This window comes from Cinclus cinclus, chromosome 3, assembly GCF_963662255.1.
Source record: "Cinclus cinclus chromosome 3, bCinCin1.1, whole genome shotgun sequence".
NCBI lineage: Eukaryota > Metazoa > Chordata > Aves > Passeriformes > Cinclidae > Cinclus > Cinclus cinclus.
This window is the reverse complement of record NC_085048.1, coordinates 101,588,918-101,609,774: the sequence shown is the minus strand read 5'-3', so window position 1 is coordinate 101,609,774 and position 20,857 is coordinate 101,588,918. Positions and strand designations below refer to the sequence as shown.

The window sequence follows — 20,857 nt, the reverse complement described above, 5'->3', positions numbered from 1 at the left end:
ACAGACAGAAAAGAAGAGAGACATGGCAACACTGACCTTGTTGCTTATAAGGCACAACTGAAAGTCAAAGCTGTGCTCTGTGCCATGGAAACTTCCATCTCAATTGTAAAACTGTATTGCTTTTAAAGCTACTTAATTCTGCTTTCACCCTCACCTTTATTTATCATCTAACCACTGGTTGTTTTCTACTTATTTCACTAGCGCCAAAGTATATTCATCCTTTTTTTATGTAGGTTAAAAGAAAATAAGGCTTCAATAAATTAATTCTATTTAAAATTAGTAGCTGTAAACAGTCTATACTTGTACAAGTTAATATTCATTTTTTATCTCATGAGAAATCAGGTTAGAAGTAAGGAGAAACCTGAATAAGTCTCTGTGTGGCATTTGTTAAAAAACTCTTCCTATGAAGCATTGTTTACAATTCCTGTGGAAGTGAACAATTTCATAGCTCATCTAATTTATTTTCCATTTTTTCATTAATCCAAAATAAAAGAAAGAATCACATAATCTGCCCTGAAGTCCAAGTAGGAAGGTGATATGAACCCTTAAACTGTGCTCACATTTGAATTTGAGCAATTTGTTCTGTATTAATTTTTAGTTATTTTATCTTGGAAGCCTACCACCATTCCCATGTTTCCACAGGTCCTCATTGTCGATGCTCTCCACATCCACAATGCTCTTCTCATCTGCTCTGTCATTTCATATTTAATAAACAGAACTATTTTTCACCTTCCCAGGAATACAGTAGATACAGAACCTATGAAGTATGTGGCCAATATCATCTAACCTATTAAATGTCAGAATCATATATCTCAAACTATATGTCAAGATGCTGAAGTCTAGCAGCAATAAACTCATTCTGTTCCTCACAGGGAATACACTCTGGCTATAAGGATCCATACGGGTTTCCTTCTGTACATAGTTGATTGTGACCTTCTGTTGATGGCTGATGTGGTCGGAAATGATGGTAGGAATTGGACAGATCTTAGGTGGGAAAGTGGAATAAAACCTAAAAAATATTCTGTTTACAGTTATTTCTTTCATACCAGTTTGGTTCTTCATAGGGTGATCCAATGTTTGCTTCAGTATGAGACTCACCTAATGTTTTTGGGTTTTTTTTTGTATTTTAGTATTATTTCATCCTCACGTTCCACACTGGACAGGACATTCTGTTTTGGGAAAAACTGCAGGCAAGAGAACTGAATTTAAATCAAACCAAAGTGGCACCTCTCCAGAAGCAGAACAGCTATGTGAGTTCATTGGAAACAGAACACCCAAAGAAGCCATCATGCACTCTGCAGGATGCCAGGGAAGTGCCAGCAAAAACAAGCACATGCTCCTGTCTTGTGTGGAAAAGCTGCTGCCTGTGCCAGCAGAGTGCCATCCCTCTCCCTGGGGGCTGTGGCTAGGCAGGCCATCCATCCCACCAGGTTTATATCTGCTGGAGACTGTCAGCCCAACCCAGCCCTGCCAGGCAGCTTTTCCTGTGAGTCTCCCAAGGCTCTGTCTGCACAAGACCAGCGTCCTTGCAGACTCCCAGAGAGCAGAAGGAAAACCTCCAGCATCTCCTTCCTGTTACCCCAGCGTAGTTCCTGCTAAGACTCAGCTGTAACACATGGATACAGCTTAGTCAAGACACCAAAGCACAGCAAAACATAAATTGCAACAGATTTACTAATGTGCAGAGCTCAGAAGCAAAACAAAGATTGCAGCAGCAATTTCTCCATTACTCCTGAAGTATTTTATCCATGAATCTCTCTCGAGTTACATGGATTGTTATTCCTCAGTTATTTATTCCTACATACACACGGTGCAGAGCACAAGCCGATTTAAAGTCCCCAGAAGGGCAGCAGCAATAACTGAATCCTTCCAAAATGAAGACTGGACCTCTTCTGCATTGTGTTAAGAAGCCACTTGAAATTACCAGATTTCTGGCTGAAAGCCAGTACAGAAATAACAGGATGTTATCCTGATCTGTTTTGTCATGCAAGAAGTAACAAGAAGGAAAACTGTTTCTACTTAGTTTTAAGTTTTTTGATACACTGCTCACTACAGTTGTATGGCCCCTCCAAATACCCAGAAATCACAGGGAAAAAAAAATTACAGAAACAAGACAAAAATCTCATCCCTGAAGCAGAGACAATTTTGCTAATTTAGCTCACGCCTGTAGAATTTTGAAGCTATCCAGGCTCCTGCTATCATAACTGCTATTAAACTGTAAGGATAAAAAGAAAAAAAATTCTATGGCAAATTTCAATTACTGGACAGTTAACTGCTGTAAACATGAAAGAAGCCATGCAGAGGTCTGTTTTGTATTATTGACACTCATTAGCTGTAGCAGAGTTACTGAAGGTGTTTTTGATACAGTACACAAAGGTTAGATAAACATTTACAAATATATGTTCAGCATAAACATCTATACTATGCATGGATTTCCTTGATCCTCCACAAATTTTGGAGGGAAGAGTTGATAGAAAGCCATGTCTCCAAATCCTTCCTTCCAGTTTCATTTTGGTCACAAACCAGCATCTCACAAACCATAGCACAGGACACTGGCCTGGGACATTCCCAGCCATCATGAGCTCTAACAGCTCTGTCCAGGAGGGATCCTTCCTGCCTGTTTCTCAGTAGCTGTAGCAAAAATACCAAAACCTTTTAAAGTTAATAAATAAAATATTACGTGTAACAAAGACAGGCTTTGTCGACTTCACTTTATCACCCCTGTAACTAAACAGCAGCCTGAAGAACATATAAGGAAAGCATTGCTGCCTTGGCAGCTGCCTTATTTCAGAAAATGAATTGTCTGTAGGGATGACAGTTAGATTTGGGCTTTGGGGACAGCACTGAATCTCTCTGAGTCCGGTGAGAGAGCAGCTACACAGAGCAAGTAAATCATTTTAATTTTGTACCAGCTGAAAAGCATTTTTTTTTCCTTGACTTCAGCAAGATGACAGTGGCATGATGGCTGATTTTAATTTCAATCAGAGCAGCATATGATTACCACCTAATTAGAATGTAGAAATAGAAAGGAGATAATTTTTTAACCTACCCAAGAGAACAGTGCTGGGGGAGGGGAGGAGATTATGTTAATCAAGTGATAGTGGCATATCAGAGTGACCAAAATAGCTGGATGAATTTTTATCGGCATCCTTACTGTCCTTGAGGATCTGTCAATGGCTTTCTATCAAAACCTGTATTTTCAGAGCTTTATTTCTGAGTAATAAATAGTCTTTAAAATAAATACATGTCACCACAGGCCCAAACTAAAAGATAACACCTTAGGCATACAGATATTTTTGTCAAAATTTCACATGGTTTTGTTGACTGTAAACATGAAAACTAACAAATCAAAAATAAAAGTCATGCTGTCTTAAGGGTTTGCATATGTTTGGAGTTTTTCAAAACTTGCTTTCTTTAATTAAATATTGTCAGCTAGCTACTCAACCCCTTTCTAGAATATATCTTGAAAGTTGGTTGCCCTGCCCCAGGGGAATCTGAGGTTACATGAAGTGGAACTGCATCAGGCAATATTTTTCCAAGACACGCTGTCTCCATCTGCATCCTTCTGCAGAGATAAAGACTAGCCTTCATCTCAAGATACCACTTTGTTTAATTGTCTCTAAAGAATAAAGAGCCAGAATTAGATTCCTGAGGCCACCAGAAGGAGTAAGAGAAATTAAAAACAAAATAGAATTTATATTTAAATGATCTTTCAGGCAAACCTGCTTTGTGCAATAGAGTGTTGTGGCAGCTCCCTTTGATCTGCTGATCATCACATCTCCCTCCAAAGTGATCACCAGTACCCAGCAGCATTTTAGGTGTGTGAGTGTGCCCAACTATACAAACAAGGGCTTCCTCATGAACATTTTTGTCAGAAGGAGTATTGGCTCATCCTGCTCTGCTGGAAATGTTCACTTTTTTTTTTCCCTTTTTGCCTGGGGATGATACATAACCACCTGCTAAAAGACAAGGACCTTAGACTCATGTACTTCAGGCAAAATAAGAAAAAAGTCTCTCTTCAGCAATGAGTCTAATGAAAGGAATCAAGAATGTGTTGATTTATTTCTCATTTATTTTAATTTTATCAGTTATTTCAATGGTGCACACATTGTCATTGCACTTTCCTAGTTGTTGCTCTACCAGGATGTGTAGTAAGTATTGTGAGATATTGTGCACAAGAACAATACTTTGAACTAAATGTGCTGTTATTGAAGTATTTTCTTGAGCAGTGAAAAAGTCCTGAGGCTTTTCATGTCAGTGTATTGTATGGTGAGGCATACACATAGATCTTTTTATTTTTCAACCTTTTGAAAAACATAGCAAAGAAAAAGAAGATAATTTCTATCATTGCAAGCATTCCTAGGTATCTGCCATAAAAAAACCAAAGATAACCCTCTCCCCAACACCCCCAACAATGCAGAGTGTCCAGTATTTAAAGCTGTCACAATGTTTTTGAGATACCATTACAGGAAATCAGCTGGAAACACCTCAAACCTTGCCAAATTATCCCAGAAATAAACATTCTGACCTGTTTAAAGAACTTAATGTGCATTTTAAAATGAATGCTAAGGTGTAATTTCCTAAAGAGTGGACTCCAATTCTATTTTGTGGCTCTGAGAAATTCTATTAAACCCATAGAGCACTTTGTGCAAAATGAAAACATAGTTTGCTAAGGAGATAGCCTAGGTGGTCTGCAGTAAATTAACCACTACTGCTGACTGTGGACATACCTAGGAGTTTAGTCCAAAGGATTTCTACACTTACAGCATAACAACATTTACCAGCTTCTAAACTAGATTTGCCGTCAGGCTGCAAGTCAGCAAACCTTGATGTAAAGCATGGCCAGAGATTAGTTTGACTAAGGGCTTCATTTCAAGAGTGAAACTGTGCTGCTGCTACACATGAGTCCAGACCACTTCTTACAGTAAGTTTTTTTTCCCAGCCAACTTTATGTAGTTGAGTTTTAGGCTGCTGGACTATGGTGGCTGTATGTTGAGTAAATTACAGTAAAAATATCTCTCTGTTGCTTTGTAACAATTAACCTCCAAAAGGTGTTAACTCCATTTGCATGGTAATGAGACATTCATCTAAGTGACATCAGAGTTAAGCATGCTAATAAGTTTTTATACAAACACCTGAGGGGTCAAGCATAACCATGGGCTTGAATAAAAAAAACCTTTTATTAAATGCAAATCACTTGTCTTTTAAAGACTACGACAGAGAAATTTGCAGGAGTCTAACACATTGCAGGAGTCATTCAAGTTATATTTTCAGGCCTCTGGGCTGACTAAGGAATAGGGCAGATGATTTATTTATATTTGGAATTAATATCGATATCTAAAAAATTTCATTATAGCATCAAAGGAAAGAAGTACTATAGGGAGGTAGAGAGGTGAAAACAAGAATATGGCCTTATCTTTCCCAAATCTGTCACAGATTCCTGGGTTGCTGAAAGGCAGAGGAGACTCCTGCGGAGGCTGCTATAGAGCACAACAAAAGACTTGGAAATTTGTTAGTTTTCCATCTTATTCACCTGTTTTTGCCATGTATATTGCTATAGAGGCAGATTCCCTAGTGAGCATGCTATCTATCTTGCACTAAAACTTCTTGAATTCAATCAGTCAATTCATATTCTACAATCAAAGATTTTGAGACTTTAGTGAGTGGTCAGGTCCAATGGCCTAACTGGCTGTGAGACACTTTTGGGACTAAAGGAGCAGAACCTTCTCACTGGTAAGACAGATTGCAGAACAAAGGTTGAGGGAAAGAAGATGACTTTGATTAATTTAACTCTGGAAGAGCCAAGTGTAGGAGGCCTTTCTTGTTGAGGAGAGGCTGTTAGCAGGACACACCAACTCATCCTGACAGCACAGACAACACCAGGGGAGCAGGATTGGTCAGTGCTAACAGGAATGAGATGTGGACAGCACTCTGAATAGCTGCCGTCATGCCAGATCATTAGAGGTTTTGCTCCCAGACTAGAAAATCTGAATTTAAATACCTAGTGGGCGTAGTGGGAATTAATCTGTCTTTAAGACAGAATTTTATAGAAAACACTGTATCATATGGCTGCGTGCCATAGGAGGAGACTATTAAACACAGAAAGTCCTCTTCATTCCATTGCTGTATGATGAGCTACTTCGGGGAAAAGCTTGGGTAATGTATAATATTGCTACTCAAAACACAAAATTTAGTCTGAGGGAGTAAGTGTACACATCCCTGGAAATGTTCAGTGCCAGGATGGATGGGGTCCTGAGCAGCCTGGTCTAATGGGTAGCATGCCTGCCCATAGCAGGGGCTGGAACTAGATGTACTTTAAGGTTCCTTGCAATGCAAAATGCTCTGTGATTCCATAACAGTATACAATGGATCAAACTGACATCTGGCACAGAGCTACATCAGTTCTTTTAAACCATGCTCACCTTACTATACACATTAAATAGCAGCAACCCAGTAGTGGTATGCTTCTCAAAGATCCCTTTTACTACTTAAGTTATTGCTGTCTTCAGCAAAATTGAGTATTGTGTTGCTGTCCTGTTTATGACATGGAAAACATGCTAGTATGCCATAATCTAAAACTTAGTGTATTGTGGAAAAACCTTAGAAAGAGGATATAAGCTTCATGTGAGAAAGTACAAAGCTGTGGATAACCAAACCCTCAAACCGTATTTTGACAAAAACCTAATACTCCACTTCCTGAGAAAATAAACAAAAACTCTGGGGGAACAGCTCTGAATCCTCCTAATCAGCAATATGCAATAATTACACCACACATATGTCTTCAAGTGTATCAAACAGAGTGAGACCTCAGCTTGGTGAGGCTGGGATTCAGGATTAGGAAAACAACATTTAAGACAACAAGTATGACCTGTAATAGTCGAAATGGAAAAATAAACCAACCGTGGCATAAAATGAGTCTGATAACTTTAAATAATTGCTTTGTAGTTAAAGGAAAAGAGCCTGGGCTCCTTTTGCTGACCAAACACTATAAACTACAGCTAATTGTTTAAAAGTAATTCTGGTTAAATTCTGGTTAAATTTGTGAGGAGCAAGGCAGGAGGTGTATATACAACACAGTCAGTTTCTGAGGAAGAAAAACTTATTTCTGGAGCAAAAACCCAAAACAAACCTTTTAACCTTTTAAATTATGTGGTAAAAATGAAGCTAAGAGAAATTATAAGATGGTAAGCACTACAAACATATTGGGTTTAGCCTCACACATCAAGGTTAAAATTACAAACATACAATGTCCCAAAAATGTAAGTTTAGGGCTATGCTGATGAGATTTAGGCCCTAATAGTACTAATGAAGTCTGTCCATCCAAAACTGCTGCTTCACTGCTCACTGGAAGATGACCAGTACTATTAAAAATTCCTATATTTAGTGAGTATTTATGGGAAAACAAACACTTAATAGCAAGCAAACCAACAAATTAATGAAAATAGAAAAAAGGATCCTACATGTATTTACTGTAAAGTGACCGTGGAACACCGCTGACCTTTGGTGGCTGTTCCCACTGACAACTGGTGTGCATATTTTCTTTTCAAGAATCTCCTCGTTATTATCTGAAAACTCTGACACTCAGAAACAGCTTAGGAAGAGAACAGTCTTCTGCTTTGCCAGGAAAGATGCATAGGAAATGCACAGTATGGTTTCAAACAAATGTATTTCCTTTGAACTCCAGTATAGCTTTCAGATATAAAAATCTTCCCCTGGCTATATTGTCCTGACCTGACTTCCCTGGTCTTAAGACTAAATAATAAAAGACTTCAAGGCTCACGCTTATGTTTGCTCTTTTCACAGTTTTGGAGTCAAAGACCATAACCTTAAGTACAAATTTGAAAAAAAAAAAGTATTTTATTCCATACCTCATTGTGATTCTTGCTTAACCATTCCTTGATAGTGTTAAGGGCAATGACAGCAGCAGGTTCATTTGGAAAACCTAGAAAGAGAAGAAATGAGAGATAAATAAAATATTTATTTTATATATAAGAAAACAAAAATCTGGGCTTTTTTTCTTCCTATTCTTCAAAATATTTTGGAATTACAGTTGGTCAACTCCCTTTTTCATTTATTTGTACAAAGGTTTTAGGTAACATCTGTTACATTTTCCCCCAGCTCAATAAATTGAAAATAGGCACAACAATGCTTTATTTAGGTGGTTTTTTATTTATTTTTTACTTGACTCTAGTTAAGAATTAAGTCCACTGCTCAAGAGAAGAAACAGAAGAGTTGTGTACATGCGTCATACTAGGCAGGCAACCATTCAACAAGTATATCACAGTAACAAATACTAGGTTCACAATTCACGGCAGCAAGAAAAATTCAGACATTTCTTAAGGCATAAGGTCTTCCTTAAGGCTCTCTCCTTTTTTAATCCATCTGTCAGCAAAACCATACCACACTATGACCCTAATGCTGTAGGCCTTATAAAGAGAGAAATGTTTGAGTTGGAAAGCTCTCAATTTATGACCTAAATCATAACATACAACTTTGGAAATTAAAGAATTCATGAAGTTCATAAGCATATGAACTTAAGGCCTTACGTTGCATGATACATTAGCAACAGTAATTCCCCCCAGCACCAAACAATATCAAAAATCTTTCCAGAGATAGAGACTTTTTGCTTTGATGGCTTCTACTTACTAAATCCAAGGATGTTTTAATTACTTAGGCACCTTAATTTAATTTTCCTTTCAATTCTTAACCTGGGGGCAGCCAGTAATTTCTGTGAAGATTTAAAAATAAGATCCCATAAATTGTATTAACTGTTCTCAGTTGGTCAGATTAATAGAACAGGCTTTGAAGAGCCTGAGCTGTAGGCACAGTGGACAAGCAAGCAACAGGGTCAGAGTCATGAAATTTGGCATACAGCTATGTAGATACAGCCTTTCTTACATCATACATCACCCTTGCACCATAAACTGAAACACAGATACTGAAAAAAATTCAGAATTTTCAGCTTTTTTTACTTATATCTTCTTTAAACCTTTTTCAGAACTTGTGCAATGCATGACTAGGAAAAAACCCAACCCAAACCAAAATCCCTTCATTGAATCACATCCCCAAAACATCATTCCCTGTAAATTGACTCTGCAAAGACTTGGTCCAGCAGCATGTATATTGTTTTGATGTGACAGATGACAACCATTCATCAAGAAAAGCAAGTAAAATAGTAAATTCTGGATAATACCAACATTTAGTATGTGCCTCCTTCGAATACATTTCTCAGTAAAGCATTATTTTTACACTTTAAAAAATATACTTACCAAGTCCAAGATAAAAAAAATAGCTTAGACCCTACAAATGTTACTGTGCATACTCCTATTGCTGCTGGGAAAATAAATTCTTATAACATTTAATAACGCTGCTGACATCATCAAGGCATATGTCTCATGACACCAACTAATGACCACTAACGAAACCCAGAGTGGGGACTTCCAACAGCCTCATTTTCATAATACAAAATAACAGAGCTCTAAGCAGACCATCTGCTCAAATTGTAATATCCTAATATCTATAATATCCTAGCTAACAAATTGGGACTTTTTCACACAGACATTCCATTCCTGAGTGTGGTTGTTCTGCCTGGACATAAAATGAATACCATGCAGAGGGACAAATGCCTATTTCAGACAACTGATATACTATTGTTTATGCACTGAATGGTTTATTTTCAGAACAATTCTCCCTCTGGCAAGATTAACTTTTCAGTCTTGTTTTTCAATCCCTTGCAGCAGCATCGTTGGCCAAAATGGTGATAAAGCACTGGGGATTGTATAGAATCTCTCCATAAATTGTACACTGTTTAGAAACTGCTGCCATACTAACCCATCTTAAATAGAACCTTATCTACAAAACTGGTGTTAAATTACTACTAAGTCACCACAATGTAAAGGAAACAGCTCAGCAACCTAAATAAACAGCCTTGAATTCTGTGTATGATTTCAGAAAATATGCTGAAATCCGTCAGAGCCTTTTATTATCAGCTACCCCCCCTGCAAAAGAATCATCTAATTAGCATTTTTCACACATTTCTGGCAATTTTATGGAAAGCATTATCTTGCTAACTATATGCAGAAGGATGGAATTATACTCCTGTTGCAAACCTTGCACCAGCACAAAAGCTCCTGTGTCTCTGATTCTCAAACAAAAACATTTTTGTTTATAGGAGTGGGTTAAAGGAAGATAAAGCAAGACGGGATCTTTTAAAACATGCTTTTGCATTGTTTTTATCTCTAATCTACATTTGCCTACCCTAACATTTCTGGTCTGCTCCTATGTGCACCCCTATCCCCCCCTTCCCACTTTCAGCAAGAAAGCAATCTAAGGAAGCACGTGGGAATCAAATTACTTGAGAGAAATGAGCTCGAGGTGCCTCACAGTTTACTGACTGCTGGAGCAGCAGCTCAGGCAATTCTGGCTAAAGGCTCAATTTCACAAAAGATAAAACAGGTAAAGTAGTAAGTGACACTGGGCCATGTTACTTCAGCGAGTGCTCCTCCAGCATACTGAAAAGGACAAGAGCACAAAAAAGCACACATCAGCCATGAGGTACACGACTTCACTGTGTTTATCTGCCTGGAGAAAAAAGAGAGGGTTGGCAAGTTGTATGGCATGGGCAGGTGTGTGGTGCAGTGTACCTACCCACAGACACAGGTATCTAACTTGGACCGAGCTTTCAACGTCCTCCACTGCCACAGCAAACATCTTGCTTTACCATACCCAGCTTTACCACTAAAACAGGGCAGCCTGTGTCTGATTCCTGAAGAGCTGCTTCAGCAAGTGAAAATTTTACTGCCACCATCTGCATTTTGCAGTGCCAACCAATCACATCTCACCATCCATTACCAGGATCTCAACTCCTCAAGTATGGCAATATCGTGGATACAAGCAGCCACTCCGCTGGTGCCCCTCTGAGTTCAGGAGCCATCCTTTACAGCACAGATGATGGCACAGTGGGTGCAAGCCTTCGAAGTCAGTAAGAACGAGGGTGTGCACCCTACTACCATCACATAAAGCACTGAGCTCTGCTGCTTTTGGTATGCCTTTGCACAGATTACCCACAGTGACAGCCAAGGAAAGCTTTGAGAGGTCTTCAAACTTACAAGACTCAGCAACTCTTCCCAGGGCTTTACCAATTTATTCCTGGAAATTGTAACCCTGACTTGCAAAACAGCTGCAAAAGCAAGCTCTAGGCTGTGCGAGTCCTTGCAGTCATCAAGGCCATAATTTTCCGGCAAAAGGCATGATAAGGTATGGCAGAATTATTTTGATCTATCTGATATGAAATAAATGTGCTTTTTAGAGGAGAAGAGTGTGGAGGAGAACCAAGATAGTAACTAGAGATACATACTGACATTTCCATTACATTTTTTATTTATTCCCTGGAATGCAGCTGGTAAGAACATAAAACCCCCTGCTTCACCGAAGTACAGAAAACATGAAGTGAATTCCCTGTTGTCAGACACCCTTGTGCAAATGCTCAGTCTTTTGTGTTTGGGGGATTCAGTGGAGAAACATTTTCTAATTGAAATTTCTGTTACTCTTTGCCTAATGTATGTGTGCAGTATCAGAAAAACTTACACCAATAGCCCAAAGAATAATAGACTGTTCTGAGTTCAAACATACCCACAAGGATCATAGAGTCCAACTCCTGGCCCTGCACAATGCTCTTCAAAGCATAACAGTACAACAAGGATTTTGTGACACAAAACTAACAGAAATCTATTTCAGGGACTCCCAAACTATGTGGAGATGCTGGTAGCTTCATCTGCCTCTTTTACTGGGCATGATCCAATCTTACAAAAAATGTCTAACTTACAAGTCAGGGGTAATGCTACCTCCTCATGAAAAGGCCATTAACAAAACACAGGTAATAAGTAATCACACTTTAATATGATCTATCTGAGGATTAAGATAACAGGTTATAACAGGAGGGTTATAATATGAACAAGCAAATGTCAATTCAGAAAAATCACTTCAGTAGCTGTAGGGATAAGTATTATAATTTGTCAGTTTAACTGAGATGCTTCTGTAAATCAACTCATCCTGGTAGAAATAGGTCTGTATCCTTTTTTTCTTAGCACAGCTAAGTGCTAGGCAGGTTTTTATTAATTTAAAACATGTTACCTTCTCTATGGATTCTGAAAGGCTCATCACAGGCTTAATGTTATTATTTACCAGATTTAACAGTTTAATTTTGAAGCAAATCATGAAAAGAACCAAATGCACATCAACACAAATAATCATTATGTGGTTTTTTTCCTCAGAAAAATATCTACGCTGGCGTATTTGTGCATACATCAGGATGTAACAGTTTGCAGACTGCTCCTGTGTGCTAAAATCAACCCTTAGTCCCACAGCTTAATCAACAAGACTGTTAAAATGGAAAAACTTCCACGTTTTAAGTTTATAAATTTGTCAGTATGTTTACAGATACATAAATTATGCTCTTCAAGTAGTAGCTTGTCACATTTTTAAACTGTGGAACTGTACTGAAGGCCATCTCTACAGTCAGTATGACAGGGTATCTCCACCATGCATCAAGTACTTGCTATATGGGAATCATCAGCACCAGATGGCACGGACTATAAAGGTGTTTTAAAGGAAAGAAGAAGAAGGAAAGAAGAGAAAAAAGGTACTAAGCCTTTATACCATACATATTCTGAAACCTGGTATTATTATTGGTACTGTAAATACCTTCTGAACCACAACCAATGCATAAATAACTGCATTTCATTATGGCCATATGGGTTAAGGTCAGCTATTGACAACACAGATGATAGTGCTTACAATAAAAGAGAAAAAACGAGATGCACAGCCCAACATGCCTGAGGTAGGGTTAACTCAATACATCCACTTGTCCTTCAGCTGTGAAATAAACAGAATAATCTTGCAACTGATCCTATATAATCATCTTGTCAAAGATTTACTTCAGCAGTCAAAATTAATTCACTCATGCTACGTTGATTCCCATTACCATGGTAAATCCGTTCTTTTTTAATAGAGATTATAGTATTCTAACAAAAAGCTTATTGTGTTGCTATTCTTGCTTTTTTTTTCCTCATTCTTTTTTCCCCCCTTTTTTTAAATAACCACTGTGACATAGTGATTGGACAAACAAGCTAAGTCCAACCTTGATCATTTTTGTGGACACTCAAAACTTGAAAAGAAAGTACCCTCACTTGAATCAGCTATCATGAAGAATAAACAGAAAAGCCATGAATCTTCTGCTAAATAACCTACCTTGCCTTATGGAACTCATTCAGTCAGAGAAAATCTTATTTGCTGTTCACTCAAAAACTAACTCTAAGAAAGTGAAATTAACTACTGTGAAAAGCCAGTAACCTTTCTGTTACCCCAAGAAACAAAGCTGCACCAATTCACTGTATCCTTCAAAGACTGTGCTACAGTAATTAGTTATTATTCCTGTAAAACAAAAAGGGAAAATAAGACATTTTCAAAATGCATAAACAAAACATTATTCTCAAGAAGTCATATGATTCTCAATTCCTTCCAAGGCACACACCTTTACATTTTCCTTGAGTGAAAAAATTCAGCAGCAACAGAAAAGGACATGCAGTTCCTGAAGAATCATTTCCACTTGCATTCAACTGACATGACAGATGCAGTTGGTGGAAGGTGGTTAATAAACTCAAAAGAACTTTTCTGCTCTGATACGATGACATAAAACTGGTAGGGAATTGAAATAAGGGAGTGTTTCTTCATCCACCAAAGTGCACTTGGTAAGACAGGGATCCGTGGTTACATCAGTCAGGGTCGATGCTGACACCAGGGAACTTGATGAAACTCATACAAAGCCAGCAAAATTAAGCCATGTCACAGGTTGCCCACAAGATGCACGGACTCTCTTGGTAACAGGGCTTGCTCAGCCTTGCTTTGTCAGAAGCAGCGCTCAGTGTGTGCTGGCTGACAGGAGCTTCTTGTTTCATCAGCACATCAACTCACCTGCACCATCTACAGCTCAGGTGCTTTTCTGTAACATATCTGGGCTCAGCTCAAGGCTCCAGCTGAAAGAAGTTGGTTGCCAAAAAGTGGCTATAATGCAAGACAAACTAGGTCACAGCTGTTTTCTCTGAAATACACTAGATCACACCGTGATTCATTTCACACTCTCCCATGTTGATATAATTGGACAATGTGGAGGCGCATGGGCCTGCCCTGGCTCCACCCATGGCCTTGCCCTGGAGGGATGTCCTTTGAGTGGGCTGTGATTAGCTTATCTCAACCTTCCTGGAAGGATGTTCCTTAGGTTGGCACACCTTTTCTTTTCATGGTGAGCTATCCCACCATGCCATAGTACCCATGTTAATCCTTTGTAACCCACTGGTCTTACCCCCTTCGTACCACCCTTGCTCTCCCCCATAAAAACCTCAGTATTTCCCCAGTTCTGGAGGGAGCAGTTGTTCCTGGCTCCCTTCACAGAGCTGCTGGATAATAAAGGAATCTCTGTGGAATTTGCCATGCAACGGTTCCCGTCTGTCCCTGAGTTGGCCTGGGATAGCCTCGCAAGCAGAGCTGGAATCACTGAGCTGAAATCACTGATCAGAGCTGATCACCTGTGGCCATGGCCATCGCTTGCTGAGGCTTGTCTGGCAGCTAGGAGACCAGCCAGAAGACCCCCTAGATGGCAGTTCCTTGTGGGACTCTCTCTCTCTGGGAAGATTGGCGGCTCCCTGGGTCTAGAGCACTGGATCTCCATGGATCCCATAGCAGCCAACAGGACAAATACCTGCTGTATAACTGTGTTAAAAGTGTCATTTGCACAGAGACATACATTGTTAATTATGTAGGTCATGTAAGCAGAGGCTTGCACCAATAAGTGTAGAGTCCAATGAAGAAAAATTAGATTTCAAGTTTACTGAATTGTTTGATATTTATTAACATTGGAGGGAAGTAGTTTTAGTAAAAATGCATTTACACTTGGACTACTGTGGAGGAACAGAGTTACCCAACAGGTACTTTGCTGCAAGAACTATCATAATGCTGTTCTGAAGGAGAGCTGCATGTGTCTAAGAATTTCACTTTTCTGCAGTAGTCAGTAGATTTTTTTCTAAATTAGAAGTCAAGGTTTCGCTTTCCCAGCATTTGTAAAGGCCTATGCTTGCAGGAGATCACATGATGGAGAAATGGATTCTGTAGCAGTCTTGTAAAAAAAAAAAAAACCTAAAAAACATTGCAAGCAATACTTGGAGTCTCTGGGAAGCGAAACTGTTTTGTAGTTGTGCTGTTTGCTGTGTGATGGAGCTTTTCTGTCTGTCAGGGAATTTCTAATGCCCAAGTAGAAAATTAAGGCTCCAAGGTGAGCATAGTAGGAGAAAATCTGAAAGACACCAGCACAACACTGAAAGGAAAAATAACTCACTGCCCTGGCCATTAGCATTCTCCTATGGGAGGAGAAAGCACACACAATGCAAACGCAAGTGGAAGATATACTCACGCAGGTAGTTTTGCAATTATAAAATCTACCTATGAGAGTGTATATGCAATGTCTGTGTAAATTACACAGCTGTTTAAACACATGTATATAGCTGTTCCTGAGCTCAAGCACATCATTCTCCTTTAAATACACTTCATACCATAACCAGAATTGCTATTCCAGAAACAAACATTATACAAAGAAATGTTAATTGAAAGACATTTCAAAGTGTACACGAGCTACCTAATCTGGAGTATTAAATCTTCTATTTTGCCATATATAGCAAGCAAGTTGGCTTTTAGGGTGGCAATATAATACAGCCAAAGTAATTTGAAACAAAATGTAAAGCACTACTCAGCTGTGAAATCTCCCATCATACACTGAATTGCACAGCAATGGGAGATTGGCTTCAGTGTAGTTACAATTCCAACAAGCTTACATATTTATTCTACCCACTGATTTAAATAAAAATGCCTTGTTCTCAAGTGCAGCAAAGTGTAAGGAATCAATCCTACCTTCCTGAAGTATCTTGCTAATGCCACAGGAGATAAAACCCAATCAAGCACCCCCCCCCACACACACATACCCACACACTCTGAATTCCACTTGAAACTGGTACTTTCTCTTGAAATGTGTGGTCCAGGGCATTGGACCTCCCTAGCCTCCACTGACACTATGCCAGGCACTCCTTGACACACACTGTAAGCACCAAGGGATGATCTGTTCAGCAGTGGGAATGAAGTAATGATTCTGTACCTTGCCAAATGCTGCTCCTCATGGCATTTTGCTATTGATTGCAGGCTCTAATTAAAGGTTTATCTGAAGTAAAGATATTCTTGATGTGCCACTCCTTACTGAATTTCTGATGTCTACTAATATATCTGCCACTACAGGCTGGGCAGGGAGAGAAGGGGCAGGAATTGACATGGGACGCTCAGGCTCATTCTTCTTGCTGACAGATCTTTGTGGAAACAGAGGGAGCCAAGAAAATGCACTGAGGAGAAGCAGGTTGAGGTGGAGGAAGAATAGGAGAGGGAGGGAGCGTGGAAGCTCTTGTTGCAAGATGGAGAGTAGGATTTTGGGAAGAAGGGCTGAATGTGAAAGTAAATATCAGGGCTACTGGCTTTGCTGAAGCTCTCAGTACTTTATCTTGAAAGGGCAACACGCCATGACAGGAAATACAAGAACTTGGGGAAACACATGTATGTAATGGACATGAGCCACCAGAGCAAAATGAAGGAAGATGGCAGCATAGAAAGTCTGAGAAACTTCAGAGGAATCACACATACATAGGCAATAGCAAAAAAAAATACAAAATCACATAAAAAACACAGATAGTATTGCCAGCCCAGCTCTATCCCTTAAATCACTTCCACCATGTTCAGTTGCTCTAGTAGATACAACACAAAGAGCAGCTGGATTATCTAAAACCATCAGAGTATTTGGGGAAGGCCATCTACATACAAGAACCAAACAAAACTATCTGATATAATTTCTACTGAAGCACTGTTCTTATCTCCTCTCCAAAAGAAATCAAAGATTTCCTGAGAGCACATAATCAGCTGAAACAATATATACTTACTCCTTGTGGAAAGGGGAAAAAAAAAGAGAGAGAAAAATAAAGATGTTATTTTATCTTTTTTTCCCAAAAGACATATGAGGAAGAAAGTTATAGGTCAGACTGTGTAAAAAAGCAAGACACTATGTCCGGCACATTTAATCTACTTAGCTTAGGTCTTTTAAACAAATACATTATTGATTCTTGGTTTGTCTTTATTATTCACACAGTGGATTTTTTTCAATTCTTGCCTCAGGCAGCAGTAAACCATACTAAAGTGTCACACCAGCAGCTACTGTATTGAGGAAATCTGCAACAGTTCAAAACTGAAATATCTCCACCCAATCCGAGTTCAAAAATGCCAGTACACTTGGGAAGAACAGAGTGGGGGTGCATTCTAAATTTGGTGCTTAGTGGCTCGTTCTTCACTGCACAGAAAGACACTTCATGCTACATGAACACACACTACATGTACGTTGCTAAAATAAGTGCTTCTGCAGATTGTTGGACTTGAATTATTTCACTATCTCAACAATTTTATGCATTAATTTTTTAAGAGGAAGAATTTTTTCCCCTTGCCCAGATGCTGCTTCATTTCTGTAGTAGTCATTTGGCAGGCAAGATGTCAGCTCCACATAATCTTACTTTTTGTCCTGCAAGAGTCAAAATGTGCCTCACTTGACTTTATGCTCCTGTATCTATCAGCAACCAGGCAATCTACACTATTTATCTTCATTTCAGAATGTATTGCAGAAAAAACTTTGTCAACAAAAACTACATGGAATCCACTAGCACCCCTTCAACCTTCCTCCCAGTGCTGCACTGAAAAACCTTTTTGAATCTTCTGAGATTACAACAGTATACACAACAGATGAAAATTGGTCAGAAGACTGCTAATGTTTGGAATAATGGGAAAAACTGGATTAAAGCAAGAGTAAGGAAAAATTGAAATTTAAAATTCTGATCTCAGCAAATCTGCCTAGTTACAACCATACATTATATACTTCTGATGCTCTTAGCAAGACCTCAAATGAAGGGTATAAAAAAACCCACTAATGGGCAAAATATGAAAATAGCCTTATCTCTTGGAACACCCTCATCAGAACACTTTTGACTAACAATTCCCCGAAGAAGCAGTTGCTTTTTAAGCCCAGTACTAGTAGCTGATCAACAAAATAACCCAGATCTCATCAGATTCTTCAGTGTTTTAAAATATCACAGTATTAATTATGAAGCAAGTATTTGTTACAAATATGATTTCTCCTAACATCTCTAATTTGCATTTCACTCACAATTATGCTTTTATTGAGTCTTGCATTCTTCAATCAAAAAGGAAATTAAATAACCAGTTAAAGGCACTTGCAATTCCAGAAACTCAGATCCAATTTAGTCTTAATATGAACTTTAGGTCTTAGTGAACTTGTTTTAAATAGCACTTTCAATTATGGTAAGCTGCCAGTGTATTGTTGGGGTTTTTAAATTTTATTTTTAAATCATTATATGTGCTGTTTTAGCAAGGAATGGGATTTCCTAGCATTCAGAAAGGTTTAACAAATGTCAACATTTCTGGTTAGACCAACAGCAGTAAATCCAGCCTTAAAGTAAAATTATTTCATTGTAGAGATGCCACTCTTCAGGGAGAAACATAAAGCCCAAACACACGTTTTTCAAGTAATTTTGAACAATATTCAAATTGAGTCAGGGGAAAAAGCAATGACAGAGCAAATGACAGTTACAGTAGTCAGAAGAAATGTTCAGGTTTGAAACAAAGGAACCAATGCTATGGCTGCTCAGATCAAGCAGCAAAGGATTTGGAAGACTAAGAAATCTCTTTTGTCCAACAATGCAGTACAAATAACAAAGTGATCTGGACAATTTAAATGTAAATTTCTTACCACCTGTCAGACAAGTGAGATTTAAAGACCTCCACTTAAAAATCCAGGCATCTCCAAACCTAGTCTTAAAATTGAAAAATTGAAAATTGACCTCCCACCTCAATTTCCTTCTAAATGTGGCCATGTGGCTGCAAAGGGGTTGCTTTTTCCAGCACTTTATCAAATTTAGGTTATGTGTATGGCTGGCATGAGATGACCCACACTATGGCTGGGGAAAACCACCCTTTCAAGGCAGGTCCATGCCACAGTCAAACACAACTAATCCTCTCGGAAACATGACATGCCAGGCAGGTTAGCAGAAGGGATATGGAAATGCATTGCATAGAGAAACCTGATTGTTAAGCAAGAGGCAAATGAGGGAAAATACAAGATTTTTAATTGGGGGATACATAAAAAGAAGTTGTCAATTCAAAAGAGCTTGTTACATCATCAAAATTAATATAAGACACAGAACTAAGCTTAGGTAACAGCTTTAGCCAATTTGACTTCCAATAATTTTATCAAAGCATCCTCGCTACATATACAGTTGCACTCAAGATAGTTCACTTTATCATGACAGCTACACATCTCCAGATCGTGAAAAATACCACTGCAATATTCAGTTGGGATTATTTCAGTGAATTATTTGTATGCAGATGCCAGCCTCCATAGAACAGTCTTCCTCAAATCTTGGGGAACAGAAATCAGTAAAAAAAAAAAAACAACAAAAAAAAACAAAACCAAAAACAAAACTGCACAAAGGACAAAAAGTTGTGTGTATGTATCAGTGCATGATGAGTGACGAGGAAAAAAAAAAAAACAACAGTTCTACAAGCTCCTCTTGCAGGAGGTGGGAGAAGATTTGTGAGTGAGGGTGTGATGCTGAGCTCGGGAAAGATTCGGTTCAGAGGAGACCTTTGCTTCTCACTAGGTAAATCTATTTGAAGGGACAATACATAAATCGATCTTCCCCAAATCAGGAAAACAGGCTTTTGTTTTGCCCATTATGGTACTTGGCAAGTCATCTCCCTGTCTTCACCTCTGCACTTGTTTCTTTATCTTGTTTTTCCCTCTGTCCTGCTGAGGAGGAAGAGAATTAAGCAAGTGGCTGGGTGGGCATCTGTCAGCCAACATCAAGCCACCATACAACCACAGATTCCTCTGCCATAAAACATTCTACCTGTTCTACCCTTTTTTTTTTCTTTTTTTCACCAAAACACATAACTTGCAAATATACGTCCCTGCAAAAATAATAAAATAATAAAAAATAGTAACATGCAAAAAGTCCCAATCACATACAGAAAAACTGTAAGAAAGGAAGGGGATAGGAAATTAAGGCATGAGAGTACTTGTGTTGGTGAGATCAACATAAGGTACTTGGGGACACACACCATACACACGCACCCCAATTCTAGTTAGACATTTCCAGTTTGATTTACAAAACTGAGAGATCATCATTCTACGAAAGAACCCATCATGGTTGTTATTTAGAGATCAATTGCTAAAGAAAGGACCTCCACAGAAAAGCAGGAAAAATCACAGTTCTGATGAGTCAAATCCAGTGAGATCAATACTTATGTTTATGTGTATTATACTTATGTTTATGTGTATTATATTTATGTGTATTATACTTATGTTTATGTGTATGAACTTCGCAAAATAATCTCATGCAGTTTGGTACAAGTAAAACCTGATGAACTTACAATAACTACCAGGAGGCAGAATAAGAATAACATACTCAAAGTTTGTGGTGTTATGCCACTTAAAGTCTGAGTATTATTTTTTTAAATTATTATAAAAAGGAAAGGTGCAGTTGTTATATAAACCATTTAAGAATAAGTAAAAATAAATTATACTAGCACTGTGATAGCTACTAATCAAAATATGTTGAATCCATCATAAAACCAACAGTCTTAACTTAGAAGTATTTTAGAAATACAGAAATAAAGTGGTGGGCATCCAAATAAAAGAAGGATCTCTGAA

At 38.5% G+C, this 20,857-nt stretch overlaps 1 protein-coding gene across 1 annotated transcript in view; it reads right to left on the bottom strand.

The window, feature by feature from the left end:
- The window catches only part of MACROD2 (mono-ADP ribosylhydrolase 2), an 869,266-nt gene that overhangs the window by 247,345 nt on the left and 601,064 nt on the right, over positions 1-20,857 (bottom strand). Inside the window, exon 8 of the mRNA XM_062489395.1 lies at positions 7,869-7,942. Coding sequence (XP_062345379.1) covers positions 7,869-7,942 — 74 coding nt within the window. The remainder of the gene's footprint in view (positions 1-7,868; positions 7,943-20,857) is intronic.